The sequence below is a fragment of the Oryzias latipes genome, chromosome 10 (assembly GCF_053564925.1).
Source record: "Oryzias latipes strain Hd-rR chromosome 10, Olatipes_Hd-rR_3.1".
NCBI lineage: Eukaryota > Metazoa > Chordata > Actinopteri > Beloniformes > Adrianichthyidae > Oryzias > Oryzias latipes.
Genome location: NC_136246.1, coordinates 32,301,981 through 32,326,787, shown reverse-complemented (window position 1 = coordinate 32,326,787; position 24,807 = coordinate 32,301,981). Strand labels below are relative to the sequence as shown.

The following is a 24,807-nucleotide window of genomic DNA, read 5'->3' as shown; positions in this document are numbered from 1 at the left end:
CACAGACCGTTCAGTCCTCTGAGGAGGCGGTTCCAAACGAAATGTGGCGTCTATGTGGCAGCAGAGCCACCCAAACGCAAAGAAACGCCACAGAGACTCCGACTCTCCACCAAACTGGCAGCAGTAGTCCTCATTCACGAGTTGGAAAATCAGAGAGCTGCAGGAAGAGGACGATGCTCGCTGCACAGCAGGAATCAGCTGCCACACGTGCCCATGAGCAAGCTTCGATCTGCAGGAGACGAGGCCTAGCAAAGCCCCGCTGTACTTCACCAAAATAACCTCGCCGGGCTTTTAAAGCTTCACTAATTAGCCTAGTTCAAGTGGAGAACACACAGCCATAAATGGCTTCCTCTCATCCGAGACAGCGACTGACGACCAGCTGATGGAGCGCCTCCTTACATAACGCCTCCGACAGCTACTCTGGAGCAGTCAAACAGGAAGAAGCTTCACACTTTTCATTCTCCTGGACCAACAGCAGTGTGGCTAAAGGTCAGAGGTGGTTCCTTTTCTCTCACAAAGCCATTTCAAATTCTGCCAAAACATTATCTTCCTCCACCTCCCTCACCCACCTGGCCTCCAACCGCCTGCTGTCTGGCTGCTAAAACGCCCTGCAGGGAAATCGATAAGCCATCAGAGCGTGACGGCTCTCAGACTCGCTCGGCTCCCTTCTCCGGGTTTCCAAGTGTCTGCCTGAGCGGCGGCTGTCGAAGCAAAGCCACCGTCCGCCGACAGCCCCTCCATCACCAGGACCCATCAGGCCACAGAAAGGAGCTCTACGCCACAGCTGGCCCCAATCCTACCCCACCCTGCACTTTTAGTGAACCACATTGAGTGTTCACACAGTGACTTCCTGCCGTAGCTCCGCCCCTACGAACAAGGCATGATCCGAATCCGCGCCCCTTTGAAACTCTTTCCTCCCTTTGGAGGTTAATTATGATCTCTGTGAGAAAGTCTGGATGGGCCAAAGAATTCATCCCAGTTTGGCCAATCTCAACAACCGAAAACATCGACCGCCAAAGGGACGGGTGCCAAAACCACGACCTCCAAAGGCACGGGTTTCAAAGTTTCAGAAGATGCTACAGCTCCTCCATCATGGTTAACCATCAAAAACGTCTGACACGTCACCTTGATTGGAAAAGTTCTAAAAGACGCTCAGCCGCCGGTGCTGCCGCCGCTTCAGCTGCGCTCCAAGGATCTCCAGAAACCCTCAGGATCCAAAGTTAGAACAAGTTCAGCCTGGTTCTCCCCCATGACCTCAGCTAACCCGGAGGAACGGCTGCAGGACGCGCTCAACAAAAACATGCCTGCAGACGCAAACCTGCTCAGACACATGCAGGAAGTCTGACTGCGAGGGCGTCCGCTGGGAGGAGCTCCCCCCTGATGTGGTCATCGGAGAAGATTCGTGTCCCGCAGCCTCCAATAGAGACGGAAAACCGCCGAACTGTCGGGAAGTTTGAGTTTAGAACAAATCCGAGATGAAATAGAAGAAAGGTGTATCAGTCAGAGAGGGGTCTCTTCCTGGACCTGCAGCTTCAGTGTTTGTGCAGCTCTGAACTGGGCCAAAGTGCAGTTTGTGCGTCTGTGTGCGAGTCACGCAAACCTCGGCGCCCCTAAAGGTCAACGAGAGAAAGACTGATGAGGAGGAGGCATCATCAGGGCCCTCAGAGGAAGGAGAAGCACAAAGAAAAGGGACCAGGAGGTCATGAGCAGTTAAAAGGAGAGGAAGAATAAACCAAACACACCAGAACAACAATAAAACAACAAAAACAACACAACAGAGGTGGAGGACATGCAAAGACATGAACGTTTCTTCTGCAGCAGAGCAGCAGAAAAAACGACCCCGGCAGCAAAATGAGTGGAAAGTTCCAGGCGGCGTTTGGATGAGCGTGTGCCGGCAGGTCACGGCGCTGAGGCTGACGTGTGAGCACATGTGTGTTTGAACACGCGTCCTCGCGGGAGCTCCTCCTGAACGCAGCTCCACCCGGCCTGTTCAGGACTGGGGGCTGGAAGCAGCACCCGGTTCTGCCGGAGGCTGTCATCTGGTCAGAACCTGAGGGCGGCAGGTTTGTTTGAAGTGACAGCGCTCATCAAGCCAGAGAAGTCTGCGCCGGCGCCGCAGCATCAAAGCGCCTTTCATCCACAGAAGCATCTAAAAATACCAACAACGGCTTTTAAAGAGCAGAGATGGAGGAGCGAGCGCCGCTGCGACCACCGCCAGTGCTGCAGGGAAAGCTGTGCATCCGCCCCCCCTCCAGGCTCAAACCCGGTGTTTGCCTGCTCCTTTGTCCCAGCGCTCGCTCACACCGTGCCCTGGAAATTTCCTTTCACCTTTCCTCTCATTCAACCACATGTGCCCCGGCCTCGCCTGCACAGAGGTGTGCGGGGGAGATAAACCAACCGTCTACAGCCGGGTTTCTGCGCATGCCCCCCCCTCCGAGGCCACAACATCAGCCCCCTTCCAATGTTTAAAGTGCCGTCACCGAGATGATAAACCGACACTCCCCCCACACGCTGCACTTCTACGACCTGATGTGATCTGCAGCCAACAAAACCACACCCACAATCTAAAAGGGTCAAAGGTCAAAGACAGACGATGTGAAACTTTACAAGCTGATCAGAGATTTAAAAAAATCTACGATCCCAAAATCCAGTGCCCTGAAAATTTCCCATGAGCCTCTGCAACAGACATCAAGTACATCGATGCTCTCTAGATTGTGAATATAGACCACAATGCATTGCGTTTGAATGATCTGTCATTGTTAGAACAACCTTCATGACTTCCATTTCTTTGGTTTTAACGTCAGAAAAGGCGTGACGTCGTGTTTAGCCTTTAAAGTGAGCGTGTGTTTTTAACATTCAGACCTTTTTTTCCCATAATGCATCAGGACGGAAACCTTCTTTAACAGTGGATTCAGGTCTTTGCCCCTCCTTTAAGGGGCCAGGAGGATTGTGGGGCACAGCAAAGGTTGAACCAAAGAAAGACCAACAGTTGCCGTTGTTGACGGGACGTTTAGCTCAGCGCAGCGTGATATGTCAGGGGGATCACGCGTGTGCGGATGCATCGTGGTCACTTCAGCATTAAAGACCCACTCTGATGAAAACGGTGTTTATGACGTGTTCTCGTGGCATTTTACCGATGATGGAGGACGTAAACAAAGAGAATTAAGCTTAAACTGCATTTCTGAGCTTTATTTATTCTAATCGTGTAGATGAAACTGTTTGAAGAATATTGTGTTTGTGACGTTGAAAATACGCCAACCGGGGCCACAAGCTCCCTGCTCTGAGCTCTCAAACATGGGGAGGGAAAGGGGGGGCGGGATTATTCCTTGCCTCAACTCAGAGGTGAATTTCTAAGGGACTCCCGTCGTTCTGCAGAAACTATGTCCTAGAAACTAGAAAGACTGGGAAGGCTTTGAAGATAGATGGGCAGAGTGGGACTTCAACCACTGAAGTATCTGAAGTACTATCATACCAGTACTTTTACAGCACCGTTCCACCTTCAGAGCCTCACAATCTGTCCCACATTCATGCAGAGGCGCCATGCAGGGCGCTCATCAGGCCTCCAGGGGCCGTGCGGGGTTCCGTGTCTTGCCCAAGGGCACTTTGACACAGAGCTGTGCTGAGCATAAGCCCTGCAATCTTCAGATCAGAAGTTTGCAGCAGCGCTGCAGCCAAGGACAAGGAGGTCAGAGAGCAAAATATGCAAATACCGGAACGAACCCGTCAGCTCCGATTTGACCAGCAGACGCTCGCTCGCTCCTGCCGCTGCGCCGCCTAAAACGAGACTTTTCCCAGGTGATAAATCAGGAAACACGGGAGCAGAGCTGCGGAGAAATAGGACACCCTGCCAGCTCCTGCTCCCCCAGAAGGAGCTGAGCGGCAGCTGCAGGTCTGTCCTTCTCCTTCCAGCCCCCCCCCCAGGTCACAGCACGTGAGGCGTGTTTCATGTTGGCGTGTTTGATGTTGACACTATCAATACTGCCAACAGGATCCTTGTGATGAATACAAATGGTTAGGTAAAGGTTACGGCGTGACGTGCTCAAACTCGGAGAGCACAGCGGGGACTCTTTTAAAACACACACAGCCTGACAGGGGGCGGGGCTTGCTCTGCCCCACCCACTTCCTCCTGACTGTAAAAAGCTCCAAACTCAAAGGCCTGGAAGGCAAACACCTCCTGAAGGTGACAGATCCTCTGCCCACGCCTCGTCTTTGTTTCAGATGACTTTGTGGCCCTTTGGTTATTTGAGAAGAGGCTCCCTGGAGCGGCACTCCAAGTCTGACTTCAATCATTTATCAGTTACCCAAATAGTCGCAATTTGACTAATTGATCGGCGGCGGGAGAAAGCAAACTCTGTCATCAGGCTGATGCGATCAGGAGACTCAGCCTGAAATCGATGGTGGTGTAAATAAGCAGAACGGACAGGTGGAAACGGGAGAAACTTCCTGTGTGAAGCGCCGCAGACAGAGAGATGATCCCCGCCGCGGTCTGATCCACTACTACAGACCAAAGCAGCTCCAGACTAAGAAGAAACCAAAATCCAACACACTCTGTGATCGCAGTGCGCCGTGAAATCCACAGGAAGGGGCGGAGTTAAAAGAGCGAACGTTCAGAAGTGAAATGATATTTTAAATAAGGGAAATGCTGAAAACTTGGAATCTTTTGGTGATAAAAAGCACATTTAGAGAATATCATATCTTAATCTTTGAATCCCTTAGCAACCACATATAAAAGATGGCCACGCCCACATCATTAACATATTTTTATACAAGCAGGTTTTCTGCTTTTTTTCAAATCTAAATAAAGCTTTGATGATTATTTTAAAATGTTGGAAAATATTCATCAATACTAATTATTACTTTTATGGCGGTTTCCATGGAAACGGCAGGTGAGCAACAGTCACCTGCACTGAACTCTCACTGACATTTAGAAACATTCATTAATTTATTTATGATCTCATTTTGTTTCTCTGCACCCCCCCTTTCCCACTTTAACCCCTCCCATTTTCCGACCCATAATCCTTAACTCCTCCCCTTTTTCCATCCAGAACTGAACTTTAAGGGACGTTAAATCCTTAGAATCAAGTCTATTCTAATAGATGAAGCATTGCAGACATAAATTTACACAAATATAGATATAATTTTAAATAAAATTCCAAACAAAAACTCCCCACCACCATTTTCCCTCAAGTTCTGTCCTGGACACAAAACTGAGAGGAAGAAGAAGAAGAAGAAGAAGAAGAAGAGGAAGAAGAAGAAGAGTGACAAAACCAAGAGAAGAGACGGTTTTAATCAGAACAATGAGGTCTCTGGATTTGTCCGAACTGCGTGCTGGTTGGTTAGCCCGCATTAGCCCTGTTTAGCCCTGATCAGAAACTGGGCTAAAGGTTAAAGCTGAACGGTTTGAGGGAAACGGCCTCAAACTGAGCCTACGGTCGTTTCACAGGGAGGCTGATCATCTGTTCAACCAAACATGGAAACATTTTCCACCTGATATAGGACTCTTCATTGGACATTTAAGAAGCAAACAGGTATTACGGCTTTAACAATCTATTCAGGGTTACATTGATGATCAGATGTCAGACGTCTGTGACAGATTTTCTCTCACATTTGTCGGATGTTTTCATCCACAGACATCCAGCGTCTTCAGGCTTCAGGATTTTGTCCTTGACCTTAAGGAAAAACCTGGAAATGTGCTTTCATAGAACGTGACGGGAGCGTCATGGAGGTCGTACATTCACCCAAAAAAAAGCTCCAATCTGTCTTTTTCCCGGTAAAAAGAAATGAGCAGGTGATGAGTTAATTATTAAGAGCCCCCCCCCCTCACCTGACCCGGCTATTCTGTTGGCTAACGACATCAGAACGGATGCAAACGTGCAGAAAGACGTGGTCACAGGGGGGTTCAGTGTCTGAGCCGGATGCCTGATGAAGTCCAGAAGGATTTGGGAGGAGCTGCCCCCCCCCACACACACACACATATATGAGAGCGTGAACGGGAGCGCTCAGGTCTGGCGGTCTGTTCCCATTTCATTAAATGAGCAGCACTGACCTCTGACCTCCCCCCCTGAAAGCCCCGTTAGGCTCTCCTCCAGCACGGCGGCGCCCGGGAGCCTTCGTGCGGGGCTCCAGAGCCACGACAGAAGGGACAGGTGAGGCACGGCGGGGCTGCGGTGCACTGCGGCACGGCCCGGCACGACTCGTGCCGACAATAGAGGACAGCTCCACCAGAAAGATAGATTCAACAGCAGCAGAGAGACTGAGCTGAACCGCCTTCGGCGCCCAGTTACCGCCAAAAACACCTGAATCCATCGACCCAGGGATCTTTGAATCCTTCATAGCGACGCTCCAGCCTGTGGGGGGGGGGGCTTCTTCTTTCCCAGTGAACCTCAGAGGTCATCAGTGAAAGAAAACGTTCAGAACCAGATTAATAATCCACCTTAAACCGGCGCAAAGGCTTCCACTGCTGGCTGAATGAAGGGAAAGGGAAGCTTGACTGTGTTTACGCGCCAAACTCGCACCAAAACTTTATTGGTCAGTGTTGACCTAACGACAAGGTCTAAAGAGGATCTCCCATCCAGATTAGGAATCTTCACAGATGTGAATGTGGGATTATAAGGGTTTTCCTGCAGAACATCATCACCGCCTTGGAGAATCCCTCCATCAACCCGGACGCGCGTGGTCACATGGGAACCGTGTGACTTCCTGTCCAACATTGGATCTGAGCACCTGATAGCTGAGCTCCTGCGGCTCGGCGTGCAGACAGGAGGCATCCTGTTTACAGGAGGAAGTGCTGACGGATGCAGCACAACGATGACCCCCCTCCCCATCTTCATGAAGTTGTCTAATCTGCCAGACGAAGGTGTTTAATGAGCCCATAAACGCCTGAAAGCCTTTAGTTTCTGCGGTAACCTTCACTTGGAGTGGGAGGAGTCATTAACGGGACCGACGTCTGGATGTTGTCACTCCAAATGACCAAAAATGAGAAGTGATTTCAAAGCAGCAGCTTCACTAAAAGGTGTCTGCCTTGAAAAACGGTTCACCTTCACTCAGCACGTGCCCTCTGAACTCCCATGTGACTTCCTCTTCTGCACAGCGCCCGCGTCACAGGAACGCAGAAAACACGGCTAATGTTTTACCAGCATCTGCCCCGTGGCTGCCCGGGTCCAGGGTGACCGACTTCAGGAGACGCGGGTCCGGAGTGACCCTTGGCATCCAGTGAATGATTACCGCTGAGCCGTGCAGCGGGTCGGATCATCACGGAGCAGGAAATTACGGCGTTTAAAAAGACCCACTGGGTTCAAAGCAGATCTGATTGGTGGGTTGCTAGAAACTGAGAAACTTTCTGAAACAAACGGAGTTTAGGAGACGTTTTCTAATGGACTGCAATGTTTTGGTGTCCGAGCTAGTATGTTAGCTTCGAAACAACCACCGCTGAAAAGGGCTGACAGGAAAAGTAGCTGAGGAGGACTAAAAAAAAGACTGAAGAATGGCTGAAAAGGCCAAAAAAAAACCAGGATGAAAAAACAGAAAAAGGCTAAAGAAGGCTTTAAAAGGCCCTGAAGCCCATTCAAGCCAGATATCAGGCTGCAAGTCTAAGCAGGTTCTGATTATAAATCCATAAAATCTTTCAAATGTAGATGATCAGATGCTGATGAATGTAAAGTCATGGAGCTAATCTGTAACACGGACATAAATGATTGACCAAAACCAGGGTCAGAATCAGTGGTGTGGCAGACGCAGGTTTGCTCCTCATTCCTGGATGGCGGCGGCACGTTTACAGTCTATGAGGGAAAGCATAGAACACAGAGAAACGCCCCAACCTGACGGTAAAAGGGCATTTATTGTAGTTTTATGATGGATGTATACACTGAGCATTGACCTACATTTTCATGCGTACACGTGCGGCGTATTCGGAGCGCAGTGGGGGGGGGGGGGGGTAAATACGGCGGTTCACGCCGTGTGACAGTGACAGGAAGGAAAGCTCACTTTCGTTTTCAGTCGTAAGCCGCCGTCATGTCTGAACGGGTCAGGATGGGGAAGGTTTTCCTGGGGTAAAACAACAGCAGGAGGGCGTGAAGGCGGGTTTCTGCCTCTGTGCCGCCGTACGGTCGGCCGGCTGCAGAGATCAATCACTGTGTGCATCAAACAGGGAAAAAAACAGCTGACTTTTATCCCAACAAGTGAAAGTTCTCCAAAGGTCTGACACGGAAAATAAGGATTTAAATTTGTGACTCATGTGTTTTTTTCCTTTTATAGAAGCAAAAATCTTTAAGCTTCAGAGCATAAATCACACTTGACCTCTGCTTGACCTGCAGTACACCTGTATGTGTGAAACCACTGGAGGCCACGCCCCCTCTGATGTAGGTCCAGCCTTCAGAACAAACTAGACCCCCTGGACAGGCGGTGGGGGCGGGGCCCTGTCACCCCCATCCAGGTGGATGATGATGGTTGTTATCCTGCCCTGGCATGTTCTGATTGGCTGGACACACCTGAACCAGGTGGTTCCTGGTCTGGTCCTTCTCCTTTTCCCCCACCGTGGACCAAGTGTCACCCCGCCCCTTACTTCATGGAACCCCGACCCCTCCACCTCATGATGTGGGGATGCGGGTTGGAGTTTTCTGTGTTTGCAGCTCTGTCAGGAGGGGGCAGAGGACGTTTGGAAATGGGGCAGAAATCGTTACCCTCCAGGGGGACGTCCACCTGGCCCAGTGGCAAACCGCCGAGGGTTCAAACCTCTAAGCTGTTCCAGAAACACATCTGTGTCCGCAGAACGGCTGCAGAGACGGAGGTGTGGAACCCCCAACCAGGTCAGAACAGAACCCTGGATGGACTGACAGGGAGGGGGGGGGGGGGGGGGGTCGCAGCTTGTTGTTGTTTTTTATTTGTTAACATTTCCTCACAGTTTTCCTCGGATGATACATTTATCAGTGAAACTGAAATGTTCCCTAAAAAAGAAAAAAAAGAAAAATAAATTTGTCGAAAAGATGGATGTGAAACCAAAAGGCAGCCAAAGGGAGTGAGAGAACATGACATGTGGGGAGGAAGAAGGACTGCCCATCCCTCCTCTACGTCACGGGGAAACGCCCCCTTCCCTCCCTCCCTCCCTCCCTCCACTACAACTCACATGACTGCAGCAGCACAGTTCTGTAACATTAGTCACGAGGATGGAGTACTATAACAACCGGAGCCGCACGCGCACACAGGCGCGAGCGCGCGGCTTTAACAAACAGCAGTGAATATGAACCCATTAATGCAGCCTTTGATCGATTATCTTATCCTGAGGAACTTCAGCAGATAAAATGTACAGTTCTGCCTCTTATCTCCTCAAGGACTTTGCGGGAGCAGAAGCTGCAGCGCTGCGTGTTCTCATGCGCGGCTGCGGTTGGACTCCCGCATCACATCCACCTGCAGCCGCACTCCTGCCTGCCTGCCTGCCTGCGTGCGTGACTGCCGCAGCTGATTACAGCCCGCAGTCTCCCACCACCACGCGCTGATCTAACCTGCTTAAACTGCCAATCAGCTGCAAGAGATCACCCCCCCCCCCCCCCGCGCAAACATCCAGAATTGTGTCATGCCGCCTTTGATTACCTTTAATGGTAATAAATAAATAAAAAATCTGCGCACGCTCTGTCTGCAGCATCTGAGGATTAAATTCGTCCTCTGAGAAGCCACGGAGGCGCGTGCGCGCTTTCACTCCGCGGTCGTTTGGTAACGCCGTTACGCAAACTCTTACGAAAACGTTTAAATAACTTTGGCAGCCCCACACAAACGCTACCCCCATGACGTTTCCGGGTGGTGTGGCGGAGCTGCGCCACGCAGCAGCCCGCATTGGTCTCCGAGCCCCCCCAGTTCCATCCCGGCTAAACCCCCGCGGCGCACGCAAGCCGCTTATCCGCAAGTGGAGACATAAGTTTGTGCGGCGCGGACGCACCGCAGAGCCCCGCGAGTCCCCAAACACAACCCGGTTTGGCTCTTTCTGAGTTAAAGTCCAGACTCGAACCGGCATCCGAGAGCCGGGATTCCGCTCTGATCTGACGAACTAACTGTCTTTAAGTTTCCCAAACCCCGCGTGTGACAGCAGTCCTCCGGCTGCGTCAAGCGGCGCACCACGTGTCCACGTCCACGGCTCCGACACTCAAACTTCCCCCAAGAATGCGTCTAAAGTTTCCAGCGCGCGTCTCTGCATACAAATAATCCTCCGCAGCGCACCGGCGCCGCGCGTTTCTGCGTCCTCCGCCGGCAGAGCCCCGCGCCGCCGACGGCGGATGACACTTCCTCCAAGACACGTGAAAGCCAGACTCGACGCGGACACGCACACGCGTGCGGGGCGAGCCGGTGCGGAGCTCCGCGCCGGGGAGATGCTGCCGCGGAGCCCCGGCGACACGCTCCCATCAGCCGGCCAAAGCGAGCGCCGCGGCCCGCGACGCGCACGGACGCGGTGCCGTGCGCGGAGCCCGGAGTCCCGCGTGCGTAGCGCTGCCGGAGCTTACCTGGCTGCCGCTGTTTTCTGTCAGATAATTGAAGACAAAGGACGAGAGTTCCTCATCTAACAGTGGAGCGCAGTCCGCCATCTTCTAGTGAATGAGGAGCCGCGGAGGCAGAGCGCCGTATAGGAGGAGGAGGAGGAGCAGTGCGGCTGGCCGCCTGCAGGGGGCGCATCTGTTGACAAACGCAGAACACATAAGACATGCGGCTCTTCAAAGCGGGTCCGCGGGATCGGCGGGGTCAGCGGGCCCCGCAGCTGCAGCTCCTGATCGGGACCCGAGATGAAGCCCAACCCTAAAATTCACTTTAGCATGAAGACAACAAACTTAAAAAACAAAAAGATATTCCTTATCCCCTGGACTGGACCAAATACTCCACAAAAGCCCCTCATTTTTATCACTCCATCATTTTCTGCTTGGTTCTGGGTTTGTCGGTTCGGTCCATTTCTGAAGGAACCGTTTTTGTCATTTCCATTTCAAACTACTTGTTTCTTCAGCTCCATCCCTGCTTCCAGGTACCTTCTATACTTTAGAGATGGTTAAAAAATTTGATGAAATGAATAGAAAGTCTCCCAAAAGTCTGGTTTTGGTACCATCGTTTGATTTAAATGATGGTATGATTTAAAATGATGACTTGACCGTATTATTGGGGGAGTTTTTTTCCTGATGAAGGACGCAATCATGCAACGATGGTAGAAGATAAACATGCAGCAAAAACATTCATTTATATCTGAAAAAAGAACAATGCAGGGATGATTGTTCAGGAGGAAGACTGCAAGTGAGGATGAAGATGAACAAGCTGAAGAAGGAGGTTTACTTTGTGCATTGATCAAGTTCTTTAGTACAATAATCAATTCAAATATTTATTCCACAAAGCCCCGTCTATGTTTTTATTTACAGGCAAGATTTAGTCTCAAATGCATTTCTCTATATTACCATAAACAAGACTCTACTTTCAGCCCTGGGTATGACGTACTACAAATGTAGTACTTTTGGTTTCAAACAGACATAGTTGTAATTCTATTTCAACTTTGACCTATTTTCCTTGTGCAATATTGTTATGAAAGCACCTTTTTAAGTTGATGCCAAAATAAGTCTCCAACAGTTGTGATCCGTCTGTGAACTGAGCAACATTTCAGATCTCTTAGAAATGTTTTTGCCTTTTTTTGTATAAATTTTTGTAGTACAGTTGGTGACGACACAGTTGTTGGGGAAAAAATGTCAAATTGGTACTTCATGTCATAAACGCTGCTGACCCCTGGTGTAAATAAAGGGATGATGGGAAGTGTTGGCAGGCTAGCGCCACAACAACAGTCCCGCCCACATCTGAGAGGTGAATTTCTGATGAACTCCTGCAGAAACTATGTCCTAGAAAGCGACACAGGTGTTTGGAATCTGGCTAAAAACGGCATCATCGTCATTAAAAGTCTTAGAAAATGGATCAACAGATGATCAGACTTGAACCTGTTCAGTTTTAGAGTTTCATTTAACATTTCTATTGTTGCTATTTGTTATTTCTTGTCGTGTTTTTAGATTATTTAGCAGTAAATGAACAATTTTTACATTTTGTTTTTAAGATAATTGCCATTTTTCAGCTCATTTAACTGATACAGTTTGAGTGAAGTTGGGATTTTTCTAATTTGACATTTATTAGAGCATTTATTATTATGATGATGATTACTGGTTGCCTGATACTCATTTCTGACATACATCCAGCCGTCATGAGAGCTCAGATGGGTGAAGAACAGGCAGCAATGCTGTCGCTCAGAACCACAAATGCTATAAAAACAGCAACAGCTCAAACTGCTATCCCATACATGGGGGGTAAAGACACGGGTGGGGCGTGGTCACTCAGACAGACCTGGTGGGTTTCTGCGGTAGGCCACGCCCACCAAAAACAGCTTGTGTGCAGTGCGAAAACCTTCTCAGGAAGACAGCCAGGCTGCATCTTCATCCTTCCAAGTGTCTGAAGGAGAAACAACAGCGGCAGATCCTGACAGAGCTGTGCTTTTAGCAGTCTGTCCCATTGATAGTAGAGTATTTGTTTTCAGGTCGTGTAAAGTTTCTTTAGCTGCTTTGCAAACATTGCTTTACCAAAGTCTGATTTCTGTTACTTCTATAAAAATATTCGACTATTGTAGTCGGACAACCACCTACAAGACGGAAGACGTTTTGGTGCACACCTTGAAATAGTTTTGCAGCTCAGACTGATTGTGTGCAGCTGGGAGGCAGAAATCCAGTTCAAGTTGAACCGTCATCTGAGTGTGAAACTAAATTATAACTTCCACCCGCAGGTCTCTGATGTTTGTGATAATTGAGGCTTTCTCCAGAGTTTTTTTGGACACTCTGATGTGACGAGTGTCTCGGGGAAAACGTTCCCAAACAGAGAAGTCTGAAAACAATCCCTTCACTTCATTCTGCCGCAGAGAGAGTGGAGGAAGTGGTGCGGACAGAAGAGTATAAACTCTGAAAGCCGCCTTCTTCCAGGAGCTCAGGGGGACCACCAGACCCTGCTTTGGTAGGTAATCCAGGAACAATCAAGTCAGAGACTGGAAAACCTGTCAGAGAAAACAAACATGAAGGATGTTTTCAGAAAAAATATACAGAAGAAAAGGAACTAAAGGGCAGAGTGGTAATCACAAATGTCAGTGTAGAAAGTATGATCATGGGGTCATGGTTGAAATCGGCTCCATGGGACTTACAGTCATTTCATCTGCATTTTCTAAAAAGAAAAAACAAGGATCCACCCTGTCTTCATCCAGCAGGAATCCCGAAATCAGAACCAAACCCAGATGTTGTGTCCCCACGGACTTACCATTAAGCAAAGGTAAGCGATCACCTGGAACCCCCAACTCTCTAGGGCTAAACACTTAATAAAAAGGTCTAAAATCAATTTTACGTCCGTCATTTTTTACTCAGAAAAAATACCCCAAATCACTGAGCTGGCATGAGATTGATCAAAAAAGTGTTTGGTCCTCCCCTGACCTTCTGCAGCAATGGTATATTCCAGTCAACAGCAAGTCCAGAGACTCGCAAGTTAGTGAGCAGAGGCAGTGTTGTCAGACTGGGTAGTTTCCCGCCCAATAGGGCGGTTGTCATTCTGACTTTGGGGTAAAAATTGTTTTAGGTGGATGGACATAATTTGGGCAGGAAACAAGTTTCAAGCAGAGGCAGGTGACAGGCAGTGCTTCACCTGTCGTCTTCCTCACCTGCCATCAGGTAAAGCCTACTGATAATAAAAGAAATGAGCGTTCACACTAACATGATCCAGAAATGCTGTTTATATGTTTTATTCTAACCATTTATGAAACATAACTATATGTAACCATTTTTTGTTGGACCGGACAGAAACAAAGAGGAGGGAAGAAGAGAGAGGGATTTATATTTTTCAAATATAAATGAATGATACCCACACACCTGCTGGTTCTAAAAATCCCCACACACAAACATGTCAACACATACACAGTGTGTGTCATTTAGATTTCAACTCCAGTGTTAAACGGTTGAAAGTAACACTAAATTAGATGAATAAGAGCATAAACCTGCCTTATAACTCAGTACAAGTCAGTGTTTATACACAAACATGTGACCTGTGCATTGTTCAAACCACTCAAGTCTGAACATTGTCTGCAACAAAAAAGTAATAAACTACAGTTGAAATAAGCTGAAACAGCTGTTATATCTCTTGATTATGTTTTTATTATGTGTTACTGGTCTAAAGTTTAAAACACCACTAGGTAGATACTACTAGATAGTACTGAAGTACTTTACCAAGAACATTGATTCTAGTGGAACTGAATCGTGTTAAAAACCTCAAAACAAATAAATGTTCATTTATCAGCGGATGGTTTGATACTATAAAGTGATGAAGTATTTAGATCAAAATATGACCATTTTATCAGCTAACTGGACGTTGTTGGCTCAGCAAACGAATATTTATAAAAGCTGATCTCAGAGAAGCTTCTGGACCAAACTGTCGGTCCCAGACTTTGTCTTTCTCGCTGTGATCATCTATTGTGACTCTGTCCTCCATAATGACCTTCAAGAACTCGCCACCGACACATCCGAGAGGTTGAATCAGGCAGGTGGACGGACACATAACCTTATCAGTTATCAGCTGTACATGTGGGCGGTCCGCCTTGGAACATAAGAATGTGTCCATTTTGATCCAGCCTGACCTTTGAAAAGACCTAAGTTAAGGCAGCTTGAGAGGACCAGCAGTTCTTCTGTCCTGCAAGATCTCTGGAGGTTTAACAAGCACCTGTTTAGACTTAAAGACCATTTATGTGGGAGGAGGGACGTCAGTGCAGGTGAAATCACTGCACATGTGAACAACAGAATGTCTGACTCCCCCCCATGTTTGAGGGCTGCTTAAGCGTCTGGAGTCTCTCCTAAATGATATGCTGAGAAGACCAGCAGCAGGAAGACCAGCAACCCCAACCCCTGCTTGTTTTGCAGCTAAACCTGCTTCACTCATTGCTGCCCACCTGGATCAGCTGTGTTCAGTCAATCAGAAACTGGGCTGATTCAACCCAGCTAATCGGCATCAACTGAAGCCAAGTTGCCTGCCAAACAAGCAGGGCGGTAGCCCATGAGGAACTGGGTTGGTGACCTCTGCCCTAGAGACATACTGGGTTAAAAAAATTGGATGGCTGGGTCCAAAAAACAAAAAGATGATCTCTTTGTTGATTGTGATTAAAGTCAGTTTGTTGGATGGGATGTCACTCGAAAGTGGTGACCTTAAAGGTCAGAGGTCATTCCAACAGCAGAGTTTGTTGATGGCTTCAATATTTGTGGTAACTGCAGCGTCAGTGCAGGTCAGTGGTGGCTCCTCCACTGACCTGAATTTTGAAGTGTCTTCAGTTTCTAGAGTATCTGTTTTACAGAAAAGCAGAGGTGGTAGCTGTTATGACTCTCTGTTGTCCTTGTGTTTGGTCTGACTTGACTTCAGAGGAAGAGGTCATCATTGCTGAGATGCCAGCAAACTATTACAAGTGTTGCTCCAGTGATGTCCCCATCTAATGTTACCGCGCTTTAGTGCCTCTACATTTTAGGCCTCGGTCAACCCTCTGACCCAGAAAAAGAGCCAGTGAGGTTAACCTTCAACTTGTAAATGGCTTTAACCTGGTAAGTGATCCACTGGAGGAGCTCAGCCAGAGAACCTTCAAATGTTCTCCATGTATGAAAGAGCAGGAAACCAATGAAGTACTGCAGGGGTTTACCTAACAAACCTCTCCTCTCAGAAGACTCCTCTGAAGACTACCGGGTGTCAGTAGGAAGGCGTCAAAGCTGTAGCGCTTCAACAATGATCCAAAGCGGACTAACCCGAGATGATGTGTTTCTCTGGAGCATCCACAATATGCAAGTCGACATAACAACGGATTTGATTCAGAATTCACCTTACATTTGAACAAACCTCAGATTGCCGCAGTGTCAAAAATGGTCCGACAGGTATCATAGAATGTAGACAGGAAATAAAAGGAATTGAAACGATATCGAGAAAAAAAGACAGATGAGATAAATCTTTGTGTTCTTGCTTTCTTTCCCAATTTGAATACAAATGTTTACAATGAGGGAAGCAATCACAACATGATCCAAGGTCAGCCTGTCACCAAGCTGTGCGGCAGCGTCTCGGGTGACCCTGAAAACCGGCTCAGGGTTTCATTTCCTCTTAGGGTATTAGGAAGTGCAGATGTTGTTTGGGTTTTTCTTAGGGCTGGGTATCACCCCTTATTTCCAGAATTGATTCAATTTGATTCATCAGAACCTGGATCAGTTCGATTCACGATTCTTTTGATCCACTAGATTCAATTTAATTTTGAATTGATTTACACATTTAGATATATTTGTATGGAACTACAATAATGATTGATATATGTTTTAAATATATTCATATCAATCTGATACAGTTCACATGTAGTAAAATGTATTAGTGAAATAATAAAGCAGTGAGATTAATAACACCACACAGTGTAACATAATTTCTCAAACGGAGAAGCTCCAACAAAAATGTGCAGATCGTTAACACTGTAAAGGTTCTAAACTACCTATATTACAAAAATAAATGTTCTGCCTCTCCTGGAGGGCGTTTCAGTTTGGCCACTAGGTGGAGCTTAAACCATAGCGTTACACTTTATTCCAGAAGATTTGAGCAAAAAACGGTACTTTAGACCGCAAATGGTTAATTTAAAAAAAATGTTTCCTTAAAAGAGTTTGTAAAATTCCTGCCTGTGAGTCTATAAAGCTGTTTATTTAGTCAAATCTATTTGTAGGTTGACCTATGTTAGCATTAGCCATCCTATAGGAAATTCCATTATAAGTTAGCATCAAGCTAGCGGACTTTGACTTTACTGGTGTTATTGTTAAATTAAACTGCAGAGAGTATATCAGTAATGATCCATGAACCTTTCCGATTGTACTTTGTAAACTAACACTTTCACAGTTATACACCATGAATGTTTTAGCTTGATCTCAGTAAATCTCAAAATCTCACTAGAGTAGCGTTTGGTCACCAGAAAAGGAAAGGCGTAAAAGATTGACCTCTACTCTAATGGATCGATATTTGATTTATTGAGCCTGGATCTACTCAGATGGATTATTCGATTTTATCAACCCAACCCTAGTTTTTGTAGATTTACAAAGAAGCAATTGAGATGTTTACACTAACTTTCTCCACTTTTCTCAAGATGAACGTTTTCACACTTTTCGCTCTTGTTTAAATTCCCAAAGCTTAACCTTCATAGAAAAATAAGTCCAGGATTACGTTAGTACCGTATATTTACAATATTTGTCTGTCTCTGCTAGACGCTGATCTCCAATTAAAGCCCGGTCTAACAGGTGTTCTTTACTTTAGACGCCCGTCAGTAATGGTGGCCGGGCTCCTTTAAGGCGTTCCTTTTTGGAACGTAGATTATTGAGGAAAGACAGAAAAGTGATCCGCATGAAAGCGAAGAGGATTTTTGGTCCAGAGGTTGACGATTAAAGGGAAAAGAAATTATAAATCTGATCGCGATCAAAGATTTTAGTCAATTTGGCACATTGAACACATTCTGCACAAGACATGGCACAGCGGAGATTGATTGACAATGATCTTCAGCCAATCAGGGCGCAGAACACAATGTGTTGTTTAAAACACACAAAATTGCATGAAAAAAAAACTAGCAAGACCGCGTAACCGCGTTACAAAAGGGGGACCGTACTGTCCACTAATTGCACCTTTTCACCATGAACACTTTCAGGTACTTCTGGTACCCATAATTTATGTGCTCTCATAAAGACCTCTTCCTACAAAATATTTGCAGAAACCAGGTTGCCGTTTTATTGATTTTATTTCCAGCTCAAATCTGTGTATTTTGGGGCATGGCTTGTTGGACAAATGGAGACATACTTAAGTCATGTAAGACGGACATTCCAAATATACCCATCCAGGCCCTGGAGGTGTGTCGGTGCATTCTACACCCCAAAAGGCTGATGGCCGGTCACTCCATGAGGAACCTGTTCTGTAGGATGTCACAGCATGTCCTCCCAGCACAGGTGGATTAGGTTTCCTCAGTAGTGGGAACATCGGCTTCTTTTGATCACCCAACCAGGAAACAGCAACTTCCATTTAACTGTCTGCTCCATCCAACAGTGGAGCTAATTTTGAAAACACATTTTAAAAAACACTGATCGCGTGTATTTCTCACCCATAAAGCAATATTTTTTCTTTGGGGGGAAACTCTCTTTAACTAAATGTTTTTGAGTACTGAGCAAAACTAGGCTCGCATTCTGATTTTACCAGCCTGCAACACTGGAAGGAGAACATTTTGTTCCATTTTCCTCCAAACTTTAAATAGACTGAGAAGATGTCAAGCCGATATACTAAAGTTAGAAAACATGCCACAGTGCCAGCAGAGCTGAAGGTGACAAGCAGAAAGCAGGAAAATTACAGTCAAAATCCAACATTTCATTCCAAGAAAATGGTTCTTATTCATTTATTATCATAGATTAGGAGAACATGTGATAAACGTTACAGATTAAGAGTTTTAGTTCGCTTTCTTAGCATTCAACCTTCCCTTTATAGTAATCAGATACAAAGTCCCCTCAGTTTGAATCATGTACATTTCTTTTCTTTAAGAACTTAACGAATGTAGAGTGTTGTGATTCATAGCGGGATTTAGTCCCAGGCAGCCAGGATTAATCACTCGTAACCGGGGAATTTCATTACTTGGCCGGCCAATCTGGCGGGGAGTAGCAGAGTTGAGGTCTGAGTCGGTAATTCATCCTGTGTGGTGGCGGCCTCTGCCTGTTCCTGCCATCTTCTTGTTCACCCCTGGCAGCTCTGCGCTCACACCTCGACACGGCCGTCCTGACAGATGTGTGTTCACCTACTTGGCAGTCTATGCAAACAGGTTGCAAATACTGTGGATCTTCGAAGAAGTACAGGACCATTTGTCTTGTCAGTGAGACTTATTGGAGTGTGAAAGGTCTTCTTTTGTACTTATGTAGAGGCGGTTTAAAGCAGCGAATACAAGAACAAAAACCGTCCAAAGAGTTGGCCTGCCGTCAACTGAACTTGCTTTTTGATCCCCTCATTTTGCTACATGTAACCATGGCAACAGGAAAGGATGAACCCGAAAGTCTCGAGTCTTTCTGTTTTAGTCCTAAAATCGAGTCCTGAAAGACTTTAATCGTGTTCCTTCAGTTCATCTGTCATGTTGAGAGGATGATAGTGAATAAATATTTAAATCTGAACAACCTGCTGATGATTACACATTTCTCTCATGACCAGAGTGTTTAAATTTGACAAATTTAGTTGTTTGGTTTACATCGTGATATACATCGTTGTTGTCCGATATGAAAAATCTATATATCGTGATATAAAAACTTCCATATCGCCCAGTCCTGGTGTCATATCAAAATGAAGGAAACGGCTTCTTAGACTAAACCACTGAGTGTGACGACACCCATACTTCCAGCTCCAAACAAATTACATCAGTTCAGTCATCATTTTTTCACAGTAAGAGCCAGTAAGCAGTAATTGGTCCGAATCGGTCTGAGTCAATGTCTCTATGGCAACTACTCTGACCCGGAGTGAACTTGTAGGAAATTCCCACTCCTACTACGTGAAAGAGGGCTACAGGAAATCTGTTAAACGTGTTGAACATTGGAAGTGGAGGACAGCAGGCTCTGCCTACTTTTATAAAGACACCTGATTGGTCTGTTAAAGATGATGTTTAAAAAAGGTATCAGATCCAGAATGGTTCTTCTGACCAATAGAATGACTGAGGAACAGCTGTTTATTTCTCTATAGAAGTCTATGAGATTTTGCTTATTGGAGCCAGCAGGTACTTTGTTACGCAAAGGGAGGAGGGGGAGGGGCCTCTCAGTCCAGTTCTCAGTCAATGTATCATTTTTAAAAAAAAAATCTTTAGAAAGGATCCTTTAGTAAATATGAAAACGTAGACCGTCTGCAGTAATTCACTTCAGATAAATTTCTCGTTATAAATTCATGTAGAAATAAAAAAAAGAAAGCAAAAATATGAATAATGTTTACATGTTTTCCTTTGTCAGGGGATGCATCTCTACTAGGGGGTTTATTGTGTGACTTTCTAAGATACAGAACAGGAAGTGACACGTACAGCTTGTGTTTGATTGGACATCTGCTAAGTGGTGACCTTCAGGTTGTTGCTTGCTGACAGCAGGCTTCTCTCATCTGGCCTCATGTTTATCCTGATGGGATTTATGGCAGAAGGTATTTGATGATCTGGGGTCGGAGGCGGGTTCCCGGTTTCCAAAGCATCACAGCCAAGAAAACTTCAAACACTGTGGCAGTGGAGAAACGCAGCAGTGACAAATTATGGAGGGATTTCCTCGCACAGCAACCATCAAAGGCTGAAGATGCACCGACGGCCCAAAAGACATTTCTATTGGTATCTCAGAGCGAGCGGTCTGTTGATGCTAACGCTCTGTGCAGACAGTCATTAAAAAGGTTCCTAGGACAGGTGTCGGGAACCTATGGCTTGCCAGCCATATCTGGCTCTTTTTTTGCCCGTTTTCGCTCCGTCCAACATCAACGCAGCGTACAAAAAGTTCCTCTTTTGCCTGACATGTTCCATCCACTAACCAGAGTCATGATGAAGAAGACGAACTCTGACCAGTCAGAAACATCCATGCAGCAGCAACATTAGAGTTTTGGATGCTTTTTCATTCAAAGTCTGGCTCATCCACACATTTGCATAAACACATTGTTTAGAAACACACAGTTTTGTGTTTGATGCCAGAATTTCAGGGGTTTTCCTACAATTAGTGGAGTGTTCAAAGACAAACAGAGCTATGTGGGTTTTACTGCATCACATAAACAGAGCACCGTTTCCTTGCTTTCTCCTCTCTCGTCTGTTCTGATGTAATTTTGCTCTTCATCTCATTAAATGCTTCATTCATGTTCTTCTTTCCTCTCTTTCACCTGTAAGTTTTCTGTCTGGTCCCATAGGGTGCTGTTCCCTCACACTACGCAGCCGTGATAACAATGCAATTAACTTACACCCAAACAACATTATGCTCTTGTTGCAGCCGCCTGCAGTGATCCACCAACGTCTGCAGAGCAGAGGAATCTCCACCTGCAGCTGACCTTCAATCCATGGACAAGTGTTCAATTGGATAGAAGAAACTACGTGTTTGCCGAGTTTAAGTCCAGCAACAGAAAGCAACCACAGTTTTCTTATTGATCGAATTTGCCATCAATGAAACTTGTTTGCAGTTATCAATCGGTGCCATGGCCTATTTAATAGACCAGTCATACAGGACTCTAATCGATCAGCAGAAAGAGGGGGCCAGTTCAGCCCCCGCTGAGGGAAATCAATGAATCACACAGTTTTGCATTTATCACAGAAAGTTTAGTTGTGTTTACAAGCAATGCATGAATCCAAACAAGAACAAACCCTTATCTGGTTTAACTCCATCAAACTGGAAACACACAGTTTGGTCTGAAACCTTCTCTGAGCAGGAAGCAGGAAGCCGGAAAAAGATAGTTAGTGCAGCGGGACAGAGAGGAGGAACCTTTCTACTAATGATGCACTAGCTGTTACCAACTCCTTTGGATTTCTTCCACTCTGGTCTACTGAACCATAACGTCACTGTACCGCACCAGGGTTCACTTGCAAGAGAGCTGAGATCTAGGGCTGGGTTGGTAAAAAAACAAATAATCAATCTGAATCGATCCAAGCTTAATAAATCAATAATCGATCCATAAAAGTAGAGATCGATCTTCTGAGTGTTTCCTTTTCCAGTGACCTAACAGCTAACAGCAGTTATTCCCGAAGACTGCTAGCTTGATGCTAATGTATAATGGAATTTTTCATAGGACGGCTAATGCTAATGCTCGGTCGACCTAAGCATTCATTGCTGACTAAATAAACAGCTTTTTTATACTCACAGGCAGGAATTTTCCAAACTCTTTAAGGAAACATATTTTAAAAGTAACCACTTGTTGTCAAAGTTTTTTCTTCTAGAATAAAGTGTAATGCTGTGGGACAAGCTCCACCTGGTGGCCAAACTGACAAGCCCTCCAGGAGAGGTAGAACACAACGATCTATACATTTTTTGTTGGAGCTTCTCTTTTATGAGGTGATATTTATGCCACCTCAATGCAAACAAAACTTTCTAAGCAGCAAATATTAAATATTTGCTTTCAAAAACATATGTTTTGCTATAAAACCATTTTTTTCCCCTAAAAAATATTTTTTGCACCTGCAACACAAATATTTGCTTTCAAAAATGTTTTAGCATTTGCATTTTCACATGCGTTGTGTCTCATCTCACCTTCTCCCCATCTTTGACTTTGCGTTCATAGGTTTCAGTTCAGCGTGACATATCTGCCATCAAACATGAACCTCTTTTCTCCATCACATCTTTTTCCTGCTACATCTTCCTTTTTCAAACTTGGTTTCTGTGTTTTATTTGCTCAAATGTCTTTCCTCAACATAAATCCTTCTGATATCTTTTCTACTCTCCATCTCCATCTGTTGAACTTCTTGCTCTTCTTTCCCCCCATTTGTCATTTCTTCCTCAGCGTCAGTCGCCTTCAGTGCACCCCCCAGTGCGGACATATGACACTGCAAAGATCGGTCAATTGGGAGGGAATAAAACACTCCAACAGAGCAGATTGGAGCTCCTGCAGTGGACTGCGGGTGAAATGACGTTGCAAATCTCCCTCGGCTGAGCGCCTTTTAATTCAAGTTAAAAACAGCCTTAGTGATCAGAAGTGGGGATGAGGATGTCACACACCAGTGGCGGTGAACCGTCCAGCTCTATCCATCTTTAGGCTAACATTTTCCAAGCTCCCATGAGCAGGACAGTACATCCTGGATCATGAGATCACAGAAAAAAGAAAACACTTACTTGAGATTAGACGGTAACAACTAAAGTCAGAAAATAATGTTTCTCTTCTTTTTTGTACTGGTTGTTGTCCTTGCCTGTTGTCCTCACATTCGACTAGTATGTGAGGCCTTGGTTCTCTGATTCATCCGTCTCTGCATCACCGGCGTCTTTTGTCGCCATCAAGTGATTTTCCATCACTTGCGTTTATGTACAGTCACCTGACTGTGTGGCTTCGTATGATTGGTCACATGGAGTCATGTGACGTTACGGAACCTTTAGTGGAAGTTTCTCCGCCAGAGGATCGATTTCTGATTATTTAGATAATATTCCAGTAACGGTAACGAGCAGCTAGAGGCTCTCAGTGTACTGGAGTGAAAGTCGCGTTTCTTTCTCAGTGGTGTACTCAAGTAAAAGTAAAAAGTATGTTGTATTATGACTACTCTCACAAGTACAATTTACCCCCAAAGTTGCTTGAGTAAATGTAATGGAAAAATTGTAACGTGTTACTACCCACCAGGTTCATCAAAAAGTTTGAATTCTACAAGCTCCTTCAAATGAGACCATTAAATGACTATGAACCAACGAAAGTCCATTAAAAGTTTCCTCATTTGAATTGGATGGCAGTAGAACAATCGTTTCTGTGCCTCAGGAAATGAAAGCTGGCAGAAGAAAAGTCTCTTCTTGTATTCAGAGTTTAAAACAGCCGGTCATTAGCATGAAAGGCTGCAGTTGTTGACAGAGGTGATCTCAGGTCATCGTTTTGCTCTTCTTCGGTCGATGACTGCGTTTAGCGAGACCATACCGAGGGTTTTATTTTTTGTTTAGCAGCCGGTGTGGATGTTTGTCCCGCCCACATGGTGAATACGATTACTTGTGTTCAGCGTTAGACAGGCTCAGGTCTGAGGCTTCTCATGGTGAATGAATTGTTCTGACCGAATATAAACCATCTGCATCCACAACAGTTTATTTTTGAAGCAATTGAACGAATAATTTTTGGCCTCTGTTTATTCATGCCAACAGACAGGACCCATTTGTGGAATTTAACTGGCATTGACTCGATAAAATCCCAATCAGTTCCGTTTGTGAGCGAAGAAAAACGTATTAGTTTAACAGAAGTCATCAGCGTGGATTGGAAGGTTTTACCCAAGCTCATGACAAAAAAAACGTGTGAGCGGCAGACAGGAGCCACTGGCGGAGTCACAGATGTGAGAGGTGTGCCGAGGTTGATGAACAACAAATGATGCATAAATAACAGATGTGCAGAATACAGCCCAACATAAATACCACTCAAGGAGAATGGAAGTCACAGAATGATTACAACATGGATTGGACTTTTAACATGGAGTCTATGATTCTGTGAGAAATCCTAATTTATCATTTATGTGTGTAACTTGATGTGAATATTTAGATGTGTTTGCATACATGTATGTAAATATATAGTTACATACATGTGTTTGTGTGTGTGCGCCTTCTTTTATTTTCTTTAATTTCCAATCAATTTATGAAGTATTTGCAGTGTAACCGCTAATCGATGAATTGATTTATCCAACCAGATCGATCTGTCAGACACAGGTTGTTCATCCAGTCGAATATATAAGGCCTGCACAATAAATAGTGACTTTATATCACTGTGATATCAAGTTATGCAATATGAATATCGCAAAAGTTGGCAAAATTTGACATAAATGCTCATCTTAAATGTGCTAAAACAAGCTTATGGCAGCTTGAAGTATTTAACGCATCAAATAAATCAATTCATGAAATTGACCAATCGGATGGAGCTCTTTGATGTTAGATGTTCACCTTCTATGCAGACCAGGGTCATTTGGAGTATAATTTACGTTATGTTGACTCTTCTTTAAATTAAACTGTAGCAGTGAAATTGAAATGATTTTTTGGTTGTTTTGTTTCTCGTTCATTTACTGGTTCAAGTAATATCGTCATCGCAATATTGATCACTTATATCACA

At 45.5% G+C, this 24,807-nt stretch overlaps 1 protein-coding gene across 2 annotated transcripts in view; it reads right to left on the bottom strand.

The window, feature by feature from the left end:
• Positions 1-24,807, bottom strand: part of ppargc1b (peroxisome proliferator-activated receptor gamma, coactivator 1 beta) — a 151,776-nt gene that overhangs the window by 64,808 nt on the left and 62,161 nt on the right. Inside the window, exons 1-2 of one of the 2 annotated variants that reach the window (XM_023959396.2) lie at positions 12,665-12,682; positions 10,488-10,656 (exon numbers count right to left, since the gene is read on the bottom strand). In XM_023959396.2, coding sequence (XP_023815164.1) covers positions 10,488-10,568 — 81 coding nt within the window. In that variant the 5' untranslated portion in view covers positions 10,569-10,656; positions 12,665-12,682. Of the gene's footprint in view, positions 1-10,487; positions 10,657-12,664; positions 12,683-24,807 lie in introns of those variants that run through there. The other variant, XM_078954421.1, reaches the window with a different exon arrangement.